General features: G+C 53.9%; 1 protein-coding gene across 1 annotated transcript in view; it reads right to left on the reverse strand.

The window, feature by feature from the left end:
• LOC143640923 (endothelin-converting enzyme 1-like) overlaps window positions 1-17,618 on the reverse strand; it is a 55,670-nt gene that overhangs the window by 8,025 nt on the left and 30,027 nt on the right. The window contains 10 exon segments of the mRNA XM_077108443.1: window positions 973-1,050; window positions 1,771-1,869; window positions 3,824-3,934; window positions 7,488-7,602; window positions 9,034-9,176; window positions 13,550-13,741; window positions 14,684-14,758; window positions 15,780-15,926; window positions 16,949-17,043; window positions 17,046-17,066. Of these exon segments, the coding sequence (XP_076964558.1) occupies window positions 973-1,050; window positions 1,771-1,869; window positions 3,824-3,934; window positions 7,488-7,602; window positions 9,034-9,176; window positions 13,550-13,741; window positions 14,684-14,758; window positions 15,780-15,926; window positions 16,949-17,043; window positions 17,046-17,066 (1,076 nt within the window).

Consider the following 17,618-nt stretch of genomic DNA (forward strand, 5'->3'; position numbering starts at 1 on the left):
AGGGCTGTGGTAAAACACTGGGCCCTCAGGGGCAGACCCCTGTCTGTGGGCCCTGCCTGAGCCGTCTCCAGGAGACTCTGGGTCTCGCATCAGGATGACCCTGGGGTGTCTGAAAGTATTCTCAAGAAACATGGCTGCGGAATGAGTCTCCTATTCTCAGAAGTAATTTTAATAGTCTTAGGTTTTAAATAGAACCATGATGAGAGGTTATTATGATTTCAAAAATGCCTGAATTTCACTCATGAGAAGATAGCAAACTATCATTTGGGGCAAAATCACAACCCACTTAAAGGGGTGATGTGCCGAAGGTTCTGGCAGCAGGGAGGCAGTAATCCCCCTCCACCTCAGTGGAGCTTCACTGTGCATTTGGGATGGCTGCCTCCTCTTTCCCATCCCCATCTCAAGGTCAAAATTTGAGGTCCAAGTTTTCTCTGAGGAGGTTGGGGTACGACCCTGAAGACAGGTGGCCGTTCTGGGGCAGGAGTGGGGGTGTGAGGGGCTTCACTTTCTCCCCCCACCACCATGGTGTTTTAGGGCTGCGATGCTGGCCAGCTGACCCCAGCCCTGTGGGCTCTGGGCTCAGGGTCAGGTGCTGCACCTTTTAGGATCTGCTTCCCCAAGTCTTTTATTTTTTTTTAATTTCTTAGTTGTAGATGGACACAATATCTTTATTTTTTTTATTTATTTAATGTGGTTCTGAGGATTGAACCCAGGGCCTCATGTGTGTGAGGCAAGCGCTTTGCCACTGAGCCAACCTCAGCCCCGCTACCTCTCCCCCCCCATTTTATGCAGTGCTTGGGTTGAACCCAGTTGGAGTCATGATGTGAGGCCAGTGCTCTCCCGCTGAGCTAATCCCCTGATGGCTGTCATGATGCCAGGTCAGCCTCCCTGCTTCCAGAAGCCCTGGGCGCCCTGCCCACCTTGGACCCTCCCCAAGTGGGCACTTGGGATAGCAGGGTGTAAGCCACTCACATCGTTGAACAATTTGTCCAGTTCCTTGGGGTCCATAATGAAGTTGGGGTAGCCTATCATGTTGTAGATGGCGTCCACCTGGATGGGAGGGACACAGAGGACTGAGCACCCGCGATGCTGACCAGCTGGCCCCAGCTTTGTGGGCTCTGGGCTCAGGGTCACGTCAAGGGGCGGGGGATCAGGCTCCTCCCCACTTAGGGCTTTCACATCTTTTTGGAAACATTCCCCCCTTGCCTAACTTATCTTTTTTTTTAATATTTATTTTTTAGTTATAGGTGGACACAATATCTTTTTTTTTTTTTTTTACTTTTATGTGGTGCTGAGGATCAAACCCAGTGCCTCACATAGGCTAGGCGAACGCTCTACGGCTGAGCCACCACCCCAGCCCCCAGTTAATCTTTTGGGTTTCTGATTAAATGTTGCTTCCCCAAGGGAAGCTGCTATGGTCCAAATGTGTCCCCAAAGTTCAAGTGTTGGAACCTTTGGGAAGTGATGAGCTTCTGAGATTCTGAGGCTCTGTCCCCTACTGCTGGGGGACTGGGAGCTGTGGAGGGAGCAAGCACCACAGTAGCTTGGTCCACCTCTCTTGTGCGTGCTCTCCTGCCTGTCCACCTTCAGCCAAGAGATGTGTGACACTGGGCTTCAGGCTGTCCCCCCAGCCTGCTAGACTGGTCACAAGGCAGGACAGCATCCATGCGTGCCCAGGGGACAGGCTGGCCTCTCCTAGCCCTGCTCTCTCTCTGCTGCTCTTGCCCGGTGCAGGAAGCCTGGGTGGCCCGAGCTCCCGGGCGGCCTCACCTTCTCCTTGGCTGATTTCCGGGTGTCCTCATCCATCCACTTCAGCATGCTCAGGCTCTCCTCAAAGGCCTTCTTGATCTCCAGGATTATCTTGCTGGCCTGAGGAGACAGATGTTGCACCCTGAGCTCTGGGCACTGGCCCCCTGGATGCAACCAGTGCCCCAGGCAGGATGACACTGGACCCGAGGTCAAACTGAGGTTGGCTCAAGGCCTCGGGTTCTGCAGAGCGGGCTAAGAGGGTGGCCATGGCTGTGCTTCCAGACCATGTTCCTAACATGGACAGACATCCCTCGAGACGAGACGGGCCTTCCATGCACTGGTCTCTGTGGCCGAATGAGCTTGGACGTGCCTTGGGGAAGCGGAAAGGTCCGCAGCAGGACTTTTCGGAGCCTTTACAGTGGTGGAGTGCTCTTTTGGAGCCGTCCAGAAGATATGGCCTCTCCCAGGCTGATGGGATCCTTTTTGATGGAATAGAGCTTTAACACCCAGAGAACTTGATCTGAGAGGCACTCAGAAAGGTCTCAGGGCACAAATGGCAGCTGTTGAGGGTGACGATGCAGGGCAGACCCGGGGGCCAAAGATAGAAGATGGAAGATTCTAGGGAAGGGGAAGGCAAGAGCCGTGGGGCTGGGGCCAGACAGACCTGGACTCAGATTCTGCCTCAACAGATTAAAAAAACAAAACAAAACAAACAAACAAACAAACAAACAAACAAAAAAAAAAAAAATATATATATATATATATATATATTATATATAAGTTGTAGTTGGACACAATACTTTTATTTTACTTATTTTTATGTGGTGCTGAGGATTGAACCCAGGGCCTTGCATGTGCTAGGCGAGGGCTCTACCGCTGAGCCACCACCCCAGCCCCTGCCTCAGCAGACTGGAAGTGCAGTGCTGCCCCTTGACTATAGACACTAATTACGCAAACAATACCATTAGTGATAAACTATCGCTGCCATTGACTGTAGCTTATTTTGGGCCAGGTGTTCTTTATGTGTAGCATCTCATTTTGTTATGGCCAGGCTGTGTGGGCAATGACCACACAGACTCCATTTTGCCCTGAGACCCCACATCATGTAAGAAAAGCTTCTCCCGTGGGAAAGCCCCGTCTCTGCACCCATCAGTGAGCGGTTGCCTAGCACGGCATGTTAGGCGACACAGATGGCAATTCTTATACAACGTAAAAGTGTCCCCTCTTCAGTTCCCATTTTTCTTGGACAATCTACCCTGTCAGAGGTGTAGATGTTAGTAGCCATTCTTTAACTTGTTCTCAACTAGGGACGTTTTGGCCCACCCTCTTTACTGCTTATGATTTTAGATCTTATGATGTTTGCTTATGGATCTGAATCATAGCAACAGCCACTTATGTGTTAATATGGTTTTGGACTACAAAAGGTGTGCTCGAACCCTGGGAGGGGTCGAAGGGTGTGGACTAGCAGCCTGGCCCTTGGCCCGCCAGCTGGTGGATCCAGACATCAACTGGTGAATAAAGGTTCCGTCTCTTGCTTTAAGATCGACTTGGTGGTTTATTGCTGTCTCACCTTAACACCCCTCTGCAGAAGGGACAGCCCCACTTTCATGTCCCAGGTGAGGGGAGAACACCGCTCAAGTCACCCAGCCAAGTGACAGAGCCAGAATCTGAGCTGGGGGCTGGCTGTCTCCCTAGCACTCAGCCATGATGATCCTCTACCTGCTTGAATAATTCTGTCACCCTCAGAGTAAGAAAAATGTCACTTCCAGGTCAACATTACCTGGTGGGGTCCTTCGCAGCCCCAGGAGGTGGAGATGGCTGTGGTAGCCTCATGGGGTCGCTGGGAAGATCAAATTAAATAACACAAACAACTGGCCTGGCCTCAACCACGGAAGTCATTTAGCAAGTCACGCCCTGCAGCCTGAGGAAATGGCCTGTGAGTTAAAGAAGGCCCCGGGATCCTGTGGCCTGGAGCAGGAAAGGACCAGGGCAGAGCAGAGTGTGGGCTGTCAGGCTGGGGTGGGGGGCGCCCAGTAGATGCGATGCCCACTCTGTCCACAGGGGAGGTACTTACTATGTTCTTGCTGTCCTCGGTGAAGGTCGCTTTGACAAACATGGGGCCCAGGGCAAAGCCCAGGTTGTTTTCCGAGTCACTCACGCAAAACTTCCAGTGAGGAAGGCAGGTCTGGAAAACACGAGCGCAGAGGGTCACTGAGCCCAGTCCTCCTTCTCCCAAGGCCTGCCTGGGAGGTGGCGCCATCGGGGGCCTGTGCTTCCCCCCAGAACTCCAGGGAGACAGACCTCTTCTGACCGCAGAAGTTACTTTAGGCCACAGACACCCCTCATGGTCACCACCTACTGTCTCCTGAGTGCCAGTCTCCATGATTGGCACTTCATGAAGGTCTGCCACTGAGCACCCCTAGCGGGCAGGGATGAGCCACTGGATAGACGGGAAGCAGAAATTTAGTAAGGGCAGTCACTGGTCCAGCAGGTGACAGTAGGTGACAGGGGTGCCACAGGGATGGGAACTCTGACATGCCTGGCCCTCCATCCAGAGCTCCCGCCAACTCCACCTGGTCCTGCTTCCTGGAGGACACAAGGAATCTTGGAGGCACAGAACCTCGGGAAGCTGCCCATCCACCTGAGCAATGGGAACCTTCCTAGAAGGCCAGGGGCCCAGCCCCATTTATAGCCTCCTAGAGACAGAAGGCCACAGTGACATCGCAAAACTTCAGTGTCGGCTTTTTTTTTTTTAATGTGCTAAGGATGCCAGGCAGTGCCTCACCACTGAGCCGCACGCCCACCCCAACCCCAGCTCTTTCCTTATATTTTATTTTGAGACAGGGTCTCTCAATGCTCACTGCCCAGACTGGCCTTGAATTTGCAATCCTCCTGCCTCAGCCTCCCCAGCAGCTTGGACCACAGGTGTGTCACTGCACGGGGCTTAAATTGGTTCTTCCTCAGTCTCACCCACAAGCAGTGCTAGCCCACAGGATGCCTCAGTATGAACCAGAAATGGTCTTGGGCTGCAGCTCCCCAGATAAAGAGCTGATAAAGAGCACTGGGAGGGTTTCAGCATACTGGCCCCCTGCCTGGCCATCCCCCCATGGAGAGTGTGAATGACCAGGTGTGATGACCCTGCTTATGGAAACTGGTCCAGCTTCAGGGTCCTCTTAACCCTGAGGAACAGGCGTGACAACCAGCTTGGGGCAGCCTGCTTTACACCAGCCCTACTGCGAACAACCCAAATGCCCATCGGCAGACAGATGGATAAACAAAATGTGGTGTTTTTCTACAGCGACATACCACTTGGCAGCACGGAGGAACCAGCTACTCAGAGATGCCACAACATGACGAATTCCACAGACTCACTGAGCCAGGCGGCCAGGCAGGCAGCGTAGGACTCGGCTGCCCATCTGCAGCACCTCGGGGAGACGCAGGGAGGGGCCCGAGGGCATGCCGGGTAACTGGGCCATGGAAACCTTCTCTGTCCTGACTGGGCTGGTGGTCACACACACGACTTCATTGTCACAAATCAACCAACTGTATCCTTCACCCACACTCTATGCATATGTGTGTGCATATTGTTTTTAAGCGCTGGGGGTTGAACCCAGGGCTTCACACATGCTAGGCGGGCTTTCTTTCTTGTTTTCTTAATGGGGTGCTATGGATGGAACCCAGGGCCACCCTAGCATCACACTAAACTGGTCTATATTTCAAATTTTTATTTTGAGACAGGGTCTCCCTGGAATTACAGAGTGTGCCACCATGGCCAGGTATATTGAATACTCTATTGTATGTAAATTATGACTTAATTTTTTTTTTCTAGTCAAGAAGGAAGGGAAGGCCATTCTAGTCTAAGTGTAGCCCCTGGATTCTGCTTAGCTGTCCCAACCTGTGTCCGTTTCCAATGGCTGCTTTCTGCTCCCCTCTCCCTCCTGCCCGCTGCCCTGCCAGTCACTGGGCAGCCCACAGCTGGACACAGACTTGGCCTGGATATGCTGAGGCCGAGCACATAGTGGGTCACAGCTAGGGAGCCTCCAACTTTGAGGATGGGCAGAGGCTCTGACGGCTGGATCACGGGCAGATTCTTACTCATCTTCTGCCCGTATCTCTGGAGAAGCCCATTCACTTTACACACACGCATTTGTCCCCTGAGTGACTCCCCTGTTCAGGGACTGTGCCAGGTCTCAGGAATTAGAGCTGAATCAACCGCAGGCCTGCCCTTGAGGACTCTGTGGAAATGCCCAGAACATCCAGCAGGAGACAGAGGCGCAGTAATGATGTCAACAGCCGTGACAGCACTGAGCGCCTGAGTGCCCAGGGTGTGCAGGCCCCACGCCTAGAATGCTCCAGGGAGACTAAGGAAGAGAAATGAAGCACAGAGAGGTTAAGTCACTAGCCCAAAAGGAGCACTCAGGGAGCAAGTGGCTGTGGTGGGCTTGAGCCCAGAGAGTCTGGCTCCAGTGACTTCCCGCAAAAAGGCCACTCTGACTGGCTACGACAAAGGTTTTGGAATGAGGAGAAAACTCTTTGAAAGAAGAAAGTGTCAGGCAGCATTCATCTGACGTGGGGGCCACCTCCAGGCAGAAAAGGAGGGGCCAAGAGGCCCCTGAAGAGGCTGTGCGACTTGTAACTTCTTCACTGTAACCGGAGGAGCACCAGCAGGGAGTGGAGAGGGGTCCCTCCTCCCAACAAGAACTGCAGACTGTAGGCAGGTAGCACGAGGACAGCCGGCCAGGCGCCCAGCAGAAGCTTCCGCCTTTGGAACTGACTTTACGGCCTGAGGAAAAGGAGCCCAGGGATCAGTCACCCCTTTTCACAGATGGGAAGACCGAGTCCCTGCCCCATTTAAGTGACCCGCCCAAGGCTGTGTGGTAAGAAGCAGAACCTCCCATTCAAATCTCTGCCCAGCCTCCCCTGCTCTGCAGCCAGGGCACTCCCAGCCATTCTCTGAGCCTTTGGTACATGAGGGAGGTCAGCCCTGGCACCTCCCAGGCAGGCAGGGCTCCTGGGCACAGACCCACCCCACCCATCTTGGTATTCCCACACTGGGCTTGGGGCCTGGCCCATGTGACAGTGCAGGAGTAACTGTTTGCTGGATGCATAAATGAGAGGTGACAGCCTCATTCTTGGCATCAGAATTCCTATGGGAGGCAAGCTTCCCCGGCGGGAGGGAGGGAGGCCTGGGGCCTCCTACAGAGGGACCCGCAGAGGTTTGGGGGCACTCAAGATGGGTGGAGCCTACTGGGTCTGGGGCCTGGGACTCCTGCCCCGAAGAGAACCCGAGGCCTGGATCTGGACTGGGGTTCCCCCGACTACAAACAGGGAGGATAAGAATCAGGGAACCCTCGTGAGCAGGTGTTTGATGTGTTTGATGCTTCTGAGGAAGAAGTCCCCACCTTTAGAGTCACAGTTACATAAGGAGAGTGCTGACATCTCCACAGCTGGAGTGTCAGAACAGAGACTACCTTCTCTGCAAACCAGCTGAGTTGCTAAGACTCCTCTTTGTGCTTGGCTTAACCACCTCCTTCCAGAAGCCTCTAAGCCACCTAAGTCCCCATCAGTGTTCCCATGACCCCAAATGGACCCTTCAGTGGCCTCTTCATTCTCCTCCTAGACTCAGCCCTCGTAAGTGCCACAGCCCTGAGGGTACAGTGGTCTTTCCAGCCCCCAGCCCAGGGCAGAGCACACAGTAGGTGCTCAGCATGAACCTGGGAATCACTGTCACAGCTCACCTTCTTGGTCCCGTACATGACTTCCATGAACTTCTCATCGGCGTCCTAAAAGCGCTGGTCGAGGAAGGAGCTTGTTTTCCGCACCAGGTTCCAGATCATGTAGTTGTTCAGCAGGCTGGGGCGAGAGGACCGCTGGCTCAGAAATGCCCGGGGCTCCCGAACAGCCTCACCCCAGCCTCCTTCCTAGCCTACCTGGGTGCTCGGATGGCGGCTGCCTTCCAAGCAGATGGAATGTAACTCTCCGAGGAATGCCTGGCGCTCCACCTAGAACCCCCCAGTGTCCAGTGCAATCACTTGCATACCAGCAGTGCTCAACACATGCTGCTGCTTAGCTGCTTTGTGTCTGAACCTGTGAAGCTGCTGCCTAGAGACTTGCCTGGTGGTGTATGCTACAGTGGGGAGGAGGCTGCCATTCCCTGCTGAAGGCCAGACAGGAAGTAGAGGCCTTAGAGCATCAGGGGCAGGAAAGGAAGCTCTGGCCACCAGGTTTCCATGAATGACCGTTCCCAAGTCCCCCACCCACAGGGCACAGGAACCTATCTGTGGCTGAGTCATGTTTGCAAAGATGTTACCTTAGTACAAAGATGTTCACTATATTGAACATCTAACCTCAACCGGAATCACCCTAAAAGCCTGACTATGGGGAGAGTGTGGCAAATATTGTATGAACAGTTGACGGAATACTATGCAACTATAAAAATGATCCTCACAGACGGTTTGGGATGGCACTGGGAAATATTCATAATGAAAGTAAAGGCAAGGCTTGGAGCGATGGCACATGCCTGTAATCCCAGTAGCTCAGGAGGCTAAGGCAGGAGGACAGTGAGTTCAAAGCCAGCCTCAACAACAGCAAGGCCCTAAGCAACTCAGTGAGACCCTGTCTCTAAATAAAATACAAAAAGTTTGGGGATATGGCTCGGTGGTTAAGTGCCCCTGGGTTCAATCATCAGTACTCCTACTACTAAAATAAAAATGAAAAGTCAAGGGAAAAGTAGATTATCCATCTAGTCACATTAAGGAGAAAGAAGAGCTATGGATTGGAAACCTCCCTTCCCTCACACCTTCTCTCTCTGATATGCACACACACAAAAACACCCCCCAAAATGACCAAGAGTAATATTTTGAATAATTTTACATTTTTCCTATTTTTCTGTAATTTTAAACATTTTTATAAGCCTTTGAAATAAAAAAATAAAATAAAATAAAAAACCCGTAAGTATTAACCAAAAATTATGGGTGGTATTGGCGGAGTCCTGTTCCATGACAGGCACGGTGTTAAAACATGAATCATTTTGTGTGACTCTCACGAATCCCCTGCTTGGTAGGTGCTATCTGATCCCCATCTTATGGGTGACAGTATGACCCCGACAAAGGACAAGGGACATGCCACAGCTACACAGCTGGCTGAAGGCAGCAGGATTTGAAGCTGCCCAGGGGACCAGCACCCTCTGCTGCCTCTCAGGGAAGCCCACCAGGGTGCAGCACCCTGCGTCCGGCCGCCCTGCCGCCTCCTGCCCCTCCTGCCCAACAGGGCTGCCGGCCTCACCATCTGTCCGTGGCGTTGATGAGGGCGGAGACCTGCTCCAGGTAGTCCTTGTCATAGACCACGATGGGCTCGGACGCGTTGATCTCCACGGGGTGGAAGATGGCGTTGAGGAAGGGCAGCCAGTTGATGGCCGGTGCCAAGGTCTGCGAGGGAAGGGGACAGCGTGAGGCTGGAGGGTGGCTTATCCTCAGCCCCGTCTTTGGGTGTCCCTCAGAAGGTGTCATTGTGCCTCTCCCTGGGACCATGGTGCTGATGGAGCTCCAGGCAGAGGCAGCGTCCCCAGGAGCCAGAGGCAAACCTCATCTGAAGCGGAACCAGGGTGGGAGGAGAGGCTGCAGCAGTAGCAGGCACAGCAGCCGCCACCGTCACCACGCCCTTCCCATGTGGCATATGCCACTGCCCAACTGACCAAGCAGTGGCCACAATTATCCCCATTTACAGAGGAAGAATGGAGCCTCAGACCCCTAACAGTTAAGAATCAGGAGCTGGACTGGGCTCCTGGTCTAGCTTCCTTGCTTATAAGCTGTGCAACCTTTAATAAGTTAATGTGCCCCTCTGTGCCTCAGCACCTCATATGAAAAACAGGGATCATCATGATAATGAGTCCCGTGTATCTGGTAACTGGGAGGGTCACACACAGAAGCCAGCACTGTCCCACTCAACAAGAGTATCAGCAGCAGCAGTCTGCTGCAGAGGATCCAACATTCAGGAAGGCCAGCGTTGCGGGGGTAAATTGTGGTCCACAAGTGAGGCTGCCAAGTGGGGAGCTGGGACAGCAAAGTTGGTGATGACTGCAACAAGAAGGGAGAGTCCTGCAGCTCAGCCCTGCACACACCAGGCCCCCGGCTATTTGCACTTGTTTGTTTTGGGGAGTTATTGGGGTCTGAACTCAGGGCCACTTTACCACTGAGCCACACCCCCAGCCCTTTTTATTTTGAGGCAGCTAAGTTGCTTGGGGCCTCACTAAGTTGCTGAGGCTGGCCTTGAACTCTTGATCCTCCTGCCTCAGCCTCCTAAGCTTCTGGGATTATAGGCATGCACTAGCATGCGCCGGCTCTGTTTTTTTTTTTTTTTAAGTATTTTTTGAGTTGTGGGTGGACAGGATGCCTTTGTTTTTATTTATGTATCTTTATGTGGTGCTGAGGATTGAACCCAGTGCCTCACCCACGTTAGGAGAGCGCTCCACCACTGAACCACAACCTCAGCCCCAGCAGCTCTGTTTTAAGGTGACCCAAAAAAAACCCTGTACCCAAGGGCTTTCCAAAGAGAGACTTGGCTTTTCATAACTGTCAGCTCCCAACAGATCTCGCTTTCCCTTTGGCACCCCAAGGTGCCCTGCGCAGAGGTGTCTCCCCCAACACCTCCACGTCACGGCCGGCATCTCCTGCAGCAGCAGCCTCCAGCCATGCGAGCTATCCCTCTTGAGGTTGCAGCTTTTTGTTATAAAGTCCTACAACATTTTAAAAATAAATTGTGGTAAAATATCTTGCACATTTATAATCCCAGAAACCCAGGAGGCTGAGGCAGGAGGATCTCGAATTCAAGGCCAGCCTCAGCAACCTAGTGGGACCCTGTCTCAAAATGAAAAATAAAAAGGCCTGGGGATGTGGCTCACCCAGCTGCAGATGACTTTTGCAAGACTTGAACTCTGTGCTTTCCACTTCCTACCCCCACCTGTCTCTGTGAGTCTGACGCCGGCCCAAGCGGCCCAACTTAAGTGCAAACACATAGGATTCGGGCTTCAATGCTGGCGTGTGTCCCTTGGTGTCACCTCCTCAAGCAGAGCTGCACAATGTGTCTGCTCTGGCCCTGTATTCCCCACACGCTCAGTTATTTTTAGTATGCAGTTTTACAGAACATGAGGCTTTGGGCTGCATATCTCGTCTTTTAGCAAAGACGCCTCTATATGTCAGTCACTTGGATGGGCACCTGACTTAGCTAGCAATCCCAGAAATTACGATCATCACTTAAGACCCTCCAAAAGTGACCCTGGGCCTGGCAGATTTCAAACCCCATTCTCTATTCTCTTGAAAGGGTGAAATGTAAGACAAAAACAGGAAGTGAGAAATGCATTCCCTTCATACAGGAAAACCGTACCCATAAAGCCACCTAAGATCCACCCCGCCTGCTGGGACAGGCAGTCAGCCACAAGACCCCCAATTCACAGAGGCTGAGTTTGCTGATCAGGGAAGGTGACTTTCCTGAGGTTATATGGCTTTACTGTGGGTGTATTTGGCGGGGTGCTGGGGATTGAACTCAGGGCCTTGAGCAGGTAAGCACAGGCTTTACCACTGGGCTCCACCCCAAGGCCATTGTTCCTGGGTTTGTTTGTTTATTTATTCATTTATTTTTATTTATTATTATTTCTTACATACATGACAAGGTTTATTTATTTTTATTTTTTAATTTTTTTTGGTTGTAGATGGACATAATACCTTCATCTATTTATATGTGGTGCTGAGACTTGAACCCAGTGCCTCACACGTGCAAGGCAAGCGCTCCACCACTGAGCCACAACCCCAGCCCCTGCTCCTGGGTTTAAGTGGACATCTTATCTATTGGGGAACAAAGATCTCAAAGGACAAATGAGGCTGGGGATGGAGCGGGGGCAGCTCCCAAAGGCGGTATTGTGCTGGTACAAGTCATCGACCAGGTCTCAGTAGGGGGCTGATTGGCGTCATCCCTGGGTGAATGTTCCCACCAACACTGATGGCAAACCCCCACAGGGCTGGGAAGAGAAGCGCACAGTGGGCCCTGAGCCAGCAAGCGCCAGCACAGCCCTGTCGCCCAGCTGTGACATGAGCTGGTGACATGAGCTGGGCATTAGGAGGCCTAGATCAGAGTCCCCAGCAGGAACCAGCTCTGGGCACTGTCTATCCTTTCCCTAAGATGGGGTCAGCGACCCTGCCCCCAGAGCTGACTGCCGTAGGCCTCTCTGCCTGGCCTCCGCTGTGGCCCAGAGCCTCCCCTCTCCCTAGCAGGAGACTCTCAGGCCAATCTCTACATTTCTGTGGCCACAGAATTCAGAGGTGTGTGATGAGACCTTCAAACTGGGTCAACAATCAGGGTCACCTGACTGCATGGCCTGGGGCAAAGACCTGGGAAAGTGGGTTAGTTTCCTGAATGTCACCAGTTACAGGGCTCACGAGAGCTTCATGAACTGAGGTGGCGGATCCTGGCACAGGGTGAAGCATCAGGTGGGGAAAGCCCAGGATCTGCTGCATCTGGGGCCAGGTGGCGCCCTCACCCCCGGGGCCCAGCAGCCTCCCCGCTGGACCATGTAGTTCAGGTATCCGGTCAGCCCTGGGACTCAACACTCCCAAACTGCTGTCCACTAGGCCAGGGTGGAGCAGGGCTGGTTGTAGTCCTTTGTCTGGGGCCAGAGGGACACACACTTCACCCAGGAAACCCAGTGGAAGCATGACTTCTGGAATGAAGCCTACGAGGCCCTGCACACACCAAGGTCCCCGCGGGGCAGGTGTACACTCAGCTTCCCCAGCCCCTCTCCACTGGGCCTCAGCGCCCTGCTTCTCTCGCCCACAGCACTAGGCAGGGAGACTGGGATTGTTTCTTAGTGTCCCCACTAGACCAGAAGCACAGGAAAGTGGGGCCCAAGGTGGCTCCTGATACATCTGTCAGATGGAGGAGGAAAAAAGGGCAGGAACTTCCTCCTCGAAGGAAGAAGGAATGGATGGGTGAGGAGCGGGGAGAAGACCGGCCAGTGGAACCCACTGCAGGCGCAGGGTCCGCCCCAGCAGAACAGCAAGGGCCACCAGGTGCTCCTGACTGAGGGCAAGGAACTGGGAGATACGTGGGACCACTCTGCTCATTCCTCGGAGACCACCAGGGCCCAGGACAAGCGGGTCAGCAACAGCACACGGACCAGAAAGAAGGAAGCAGTAGAAAATCCACCCCAGGCCCTGGAGGCCTAAGCAGCCACCAGGGGGCAGCCTCGGCAAGGCTGACCTTCAGAGGGGACAGCAGGTCTCTGGTGAGTGACACAGTTTCACAGAAAGTGCAGGTCTGACTCCCCGTTACGCTTCTGGATATTGCCTAGGTACATGGTCAAGAGCTGAGCCAAGCCTGAGTCCAAGGGCCAGCACCCCTGCCCTCAGGAGCCTCCGGGGCCTGACCATGTCTCTCCATCTCCTGTTCAGCAAAGGGAGAAGCAACGTAGGAATCCACACCCCACCTTTACTTAGTGCTCCTTGCTGGCTGACTGGGAATGCCCCTGTCCGTGTGAGCCTTACGCCACAACCATGGAGCTGCTAGGGAAACGCTGTCACACGAAGCAGCCCGGCGAGGGAAGAAGCCTGGCTCTGGAGTCCCTTTGCACTTTGTGGTCACTAGCAGGTAATCTTACTTGTCTGAGCCCCAGTTTATCTGTAACCTGGGCATAAACACCTCCTCCCAAGGGTGGCTTTATGGTCATGATGAAGTTGGTATGACCCCTCCCCCCAAGAGCCCTGTCCGACTCCAGTGGCCCTGCACCTGCAGTAGCCGGTGCACAGGGTACCTGCAGCTTGGCGGCCGTCACTTTGTGGTAAATGAGCTCCTCGTCCCGACGCTTCTCCTGGGGAATGGTGATATTGGCCAGCGCCGTCTCAAAGTCCAGGATCTGCTGCATCTGGGGCCGGATGGCGTCCTCATCCCCGCCGCCCAGCAGCTTCCCCAGCTGGACCATGTAGTTCAGGTATCCAGTCAGCACCTGTAGGGCCCAGCACCCCCAAACTGTCTGTCAGTGGCTGTCACCTGCCACCCAGTGGGCCAGGTGAGGCCGGCCCAGCTGCGGCCCTGTGCATGGGGCCCAGGAAACATGCTGGAAAATAGCTCTGGGGAGGATTCTGGCACTGTGTGTCTTCACTGGTGTCCGTGGCGCTCCTGGTAAAGCTCACCGCCTCTGCAAACACACAGCTCCCTGAGGCTGGCCCCTGCTGCTCTGGCCCTGCCTTCAGGGCTCGTCCTCAGCCATCTTCCTGTTCTGGAAATGCACCTTTTCTGAACCACCCTCTGCCACCACGTCCCTAGAGCTGAATCAAGTCCTTTCTCGGCTCCCTCTGCCCTGATCACAATGTATACAGTTGGCATCTAGTTGGGTGGTCCGTTAAGTAATGTCTCCCTCTCCTACTGGACCTCAAGCCCCGTGGACAGGTGAGTGAGCCTCAGTGGGCCGGGCAGGGGAAGGGAGAGCTGTGAGCGGTTGGAGGTGATCTGGTTGTGGCTCTGGATCTCCCCACTTACTGGCTGTGTGACCTTGAAGAGGTCACTTCTGTGTCTGAGACTTATTTCTTCCTCTGTATAGGGCAAGGTAAAATGAATATCCATTTGACAGATGAAGAAAATGATGTTCAGAGAAGCTGAGTGACTTTGGGGTGACTGGGAGGGTTAGAGGTGAGGTATATAAAAGGTCTGAGACCCTCAAATGGTGGGGGCTGCTACTGCCAGCTCTCTACAATGGGGACAAATGACACCTAACCCCTGCCCTTTGTGCCCACCCTGCCTGCATATGAACTAGCGAGCCTGGGGGCATCCCTCCCCTGCCTGGGCTGCCTGTTGCCCATCAGGAAAGTGATACCCCTGTGTTCCCCCAGCTTCTAAGACCTGCCCAGGTATGCTGTGGAGGACACGGTGGGAGAACCACCGCAAAGACGCACTCACCTTCTCCGTTTTCAGTCTTGTTCAGGCAGTAATCTCTGGAGGGCAGGCCCAGGCCAGACTGGTCCACCTAAAGAGGGAGGCAGAGTGAGAGGAAGGCCCTGCTGCAGGCTTGTGTGTCTCCTGCGGCCTCTGCCTGCCCCAGGACTTCTCACACCAGGCACCGAGGACCAGCTCACGTTCCAGCAGGAGCACAAGCTGGTAGCCGAAGTCACAGATGGGATCACTCGGTGATAAGACAGACACGTTCCTGCCCACCTGTGGGGTCAGCTGCAGGGACCTGGGCCCTTCTGAGGGCTGGACAGAGCCTCCTTCCTCTTTAAACAACCCTGGGCTTCAGCAATGCACCCTACTTCTGTAAACCCTTCCCAAGTGGCGAGGAGCCAACACAGGTGACTTAACCTTAACCCAAGTTACTTAACCTTTCTGATCCCCAGGTTCCTTGCCCAGAAAGTTAGGGAGATAATACCTAACCTTCGGAGCTGGAATGAGGATTCAAGAGGACGGTGTCAGTACAGGGTTTCCTGAGAGTGGGGCAGGCAGAGGAGGGTCAATTCCTGATGGCTACCATTGGAACCTTCTGGCTATACCTTGACGCACCTTGGGTAGCTGCTATTATATAGTTCATTAGGGTGAAAAGGGAAGTGTAGCTCAGTGAGGTTGAGCCTCTTGCTAAGGTCACACAGTGAGTGTGTGGCACAGTTGGGGGCTGAGAACTAAGCCTTTATGACCCCTAATCTGGGGGCTCTGCTGGGTGTGCTGTTCCTCAGCCTTGGGCAGGCTCTGGTGGGAGAGATGGACCAAAAGCATTCCAAGCAGCACCACAGAGCCAGAGGCTAAGGGAGGGGACAAAGAGGTGGCTACAGCTGTGCACAGAAGTTGATATCACTCGTCACTTCTGAGGCCCACGATGAGCTGCCCACCAAGATGGGTAGTCTGCCCTCTCATAGTCTCTTGCCTGTAAAAATCTCACTGTTTGGGGCTGCAAGAAATAAGCCCGGCTTAGAAACCAGAGCCTGCTGCCTCGGCCCAGGGCAGGTCTCCCTCCACCCCAGGAGGCCACACCCTTTCCTTGGCCCAGGCCTGCTCACCTGGATCACATTGCTGTTGGAGTTCTTAGAGTCTGCACTGACGTAGACAGAGAAGAAGGGTGAGGTTCGGTAGTGGGCAGTGACCACCTGCAGGGTGTCCTGGAAGTTGTCCTTGGCCCAGGGACTTGTGATATTCCAGCCTCCAAGCTGGGAGAAGGCAGAGCAGAATAGGGAGGGGAAGGTGGTAAGGAGACTGTATGCAAATTCTGGTCCCGCAGCTGACTTGCTCTGTGACCCTGGAGCAGTCATCTGACCTCTGGGAGCGTCCAGGGCAAATTAAAGGGCTTCTGACCTGTGACCTGGAGACCCACGGAGGGAGCAAAGACTCATCCTTGACAACTGAGCTGTGAATCCCAGAGACTTTGCCCCATGTGCTGTTCATTTGTTGGACAATCAATCACACAAACATGATTACTATTAAGACATAAATCCAATTGTGACTACGGGAAATAAGGCTCTGTATTTTTAAAAAGGCTGATAAGCTATGGTCTACCTTGGTCTCTCTCCAAGTTGGAATTTAAAAAAAAATCTCTTTGGTCCTCCAGGATTGGCACACACTGGCACATGGGGCCTGTGCCAGAGAGGAGGGACTGGGAGAGTCCCCATGCCTGCAGCAATACCTTCCCCGAACTGAGATAGGATGGCAAGCCCTTGAGCAAGCAAGGGGTGGCCAGAAAAGCCACAGCCATCTCCGTCTGTGCCAGGCAGCCTGGCCCGGAGGGAAGATTTCTCCTGGGCTCAGGAGCAAGGTGAGGCCTCCAGCCAGCAGGTCTGGCTCTGTTGCTGGCCTAAGACTCCCTGTGGGTTTCTCTGGAACAACACACACCTCTTGCACACTCACACCCACCTCCTGAAGAAAATGAAGTGGCAATCCAGAGGAAGAGATTCCCAGTGAATACCGTCCCCAAGACCCACGCAGATGCACTGAGACACTTAGATGTCCTCAACAGATGCTGACACACAACCCCACACATTACAACAGACAGTCCCCCCACACACAGACGTGCATGTACACGCAGTGGCAGACAGACAGGCTGCATGTTCCAGCTGGGTGTGGAGGCTGGAGGTGTGGGGGTGGCTGAGCACCAGTGGGCCTGAGAGCTGCAGCCAGAGGGGCTGGCAGGAGGCACGGCAGGAGGAGGAGGCGAGAGTGTGTCCCAGGGACTCACCTTCTCAATCAGCTCCATCAGGGGCTTGGCCCTGAGCTCCTCGATCCTGGTTTCATTCATACATGCGCGGTAGTATACTTGGGCCTTCCTCTCTCACTTGAGCTGGCTGTGGAATTTTCTAGAAGGATAAGAGATAGCAGATATTGAATAAGCCCCCATTTACCTGCTGGGGATCCCCAGGCAAGTTTCTTTTGGAGCCTCAGTGCTCCCCACTGTGAAGCCGTCAGGGCAGCTGCTGTCAGGCAGGAGCAGCCAGCCCCAGTGGGTATGAGTGCCCCCATCCTAGCAGGGTGCAGATCAGGAGGGCATGCCCTGTCTCTGCCCATCTGCTGATTGGGCCTGAGGACCTGTCCCTGGCATGGCAGCCCAGGCCCACCCAGCAGGACAGTTGGAATCCCTGCCAGCCAACACGGGGCAGGAATTCCCCTGCCTGGTGCTGGGACAGAGCCATGTCTTGGCTTTCAGATCCCAGCTGACCTTCCTTGTGAGAAACACTGGGGTTGAGTGAAGCCTGAAAGGCCTCATTCACTGTGAATTGACTTTCCGCTTCCTCCTCGGGGGGCCAGGTGCAGTCAACAGACCTGCAGATGACTCCAAGGGCTCTTTTCCCCGTCCCTCCCCAGCTCAGGCAAGCAGCACCTCATCCTCTTTGGTTCTCAGACCCCCACCC

The sequence above is a fragment of the Callospermophilus lateralis genome, unplaced genomic scaffold (genome assembly GCF_048772815.1).
Source record: "Callospermophilus lateralis isolate mCalLat2 unplaced genomic scaffold, mCalLat2.hap1 Scaffold_7738, whole genome shotgun sequence".
NCBI lineage: Eukaryota > Metazoa > Chordata > Mammalia > Rodentia > Sciuridae > Callospermophilus > Callospermophilus lateralis.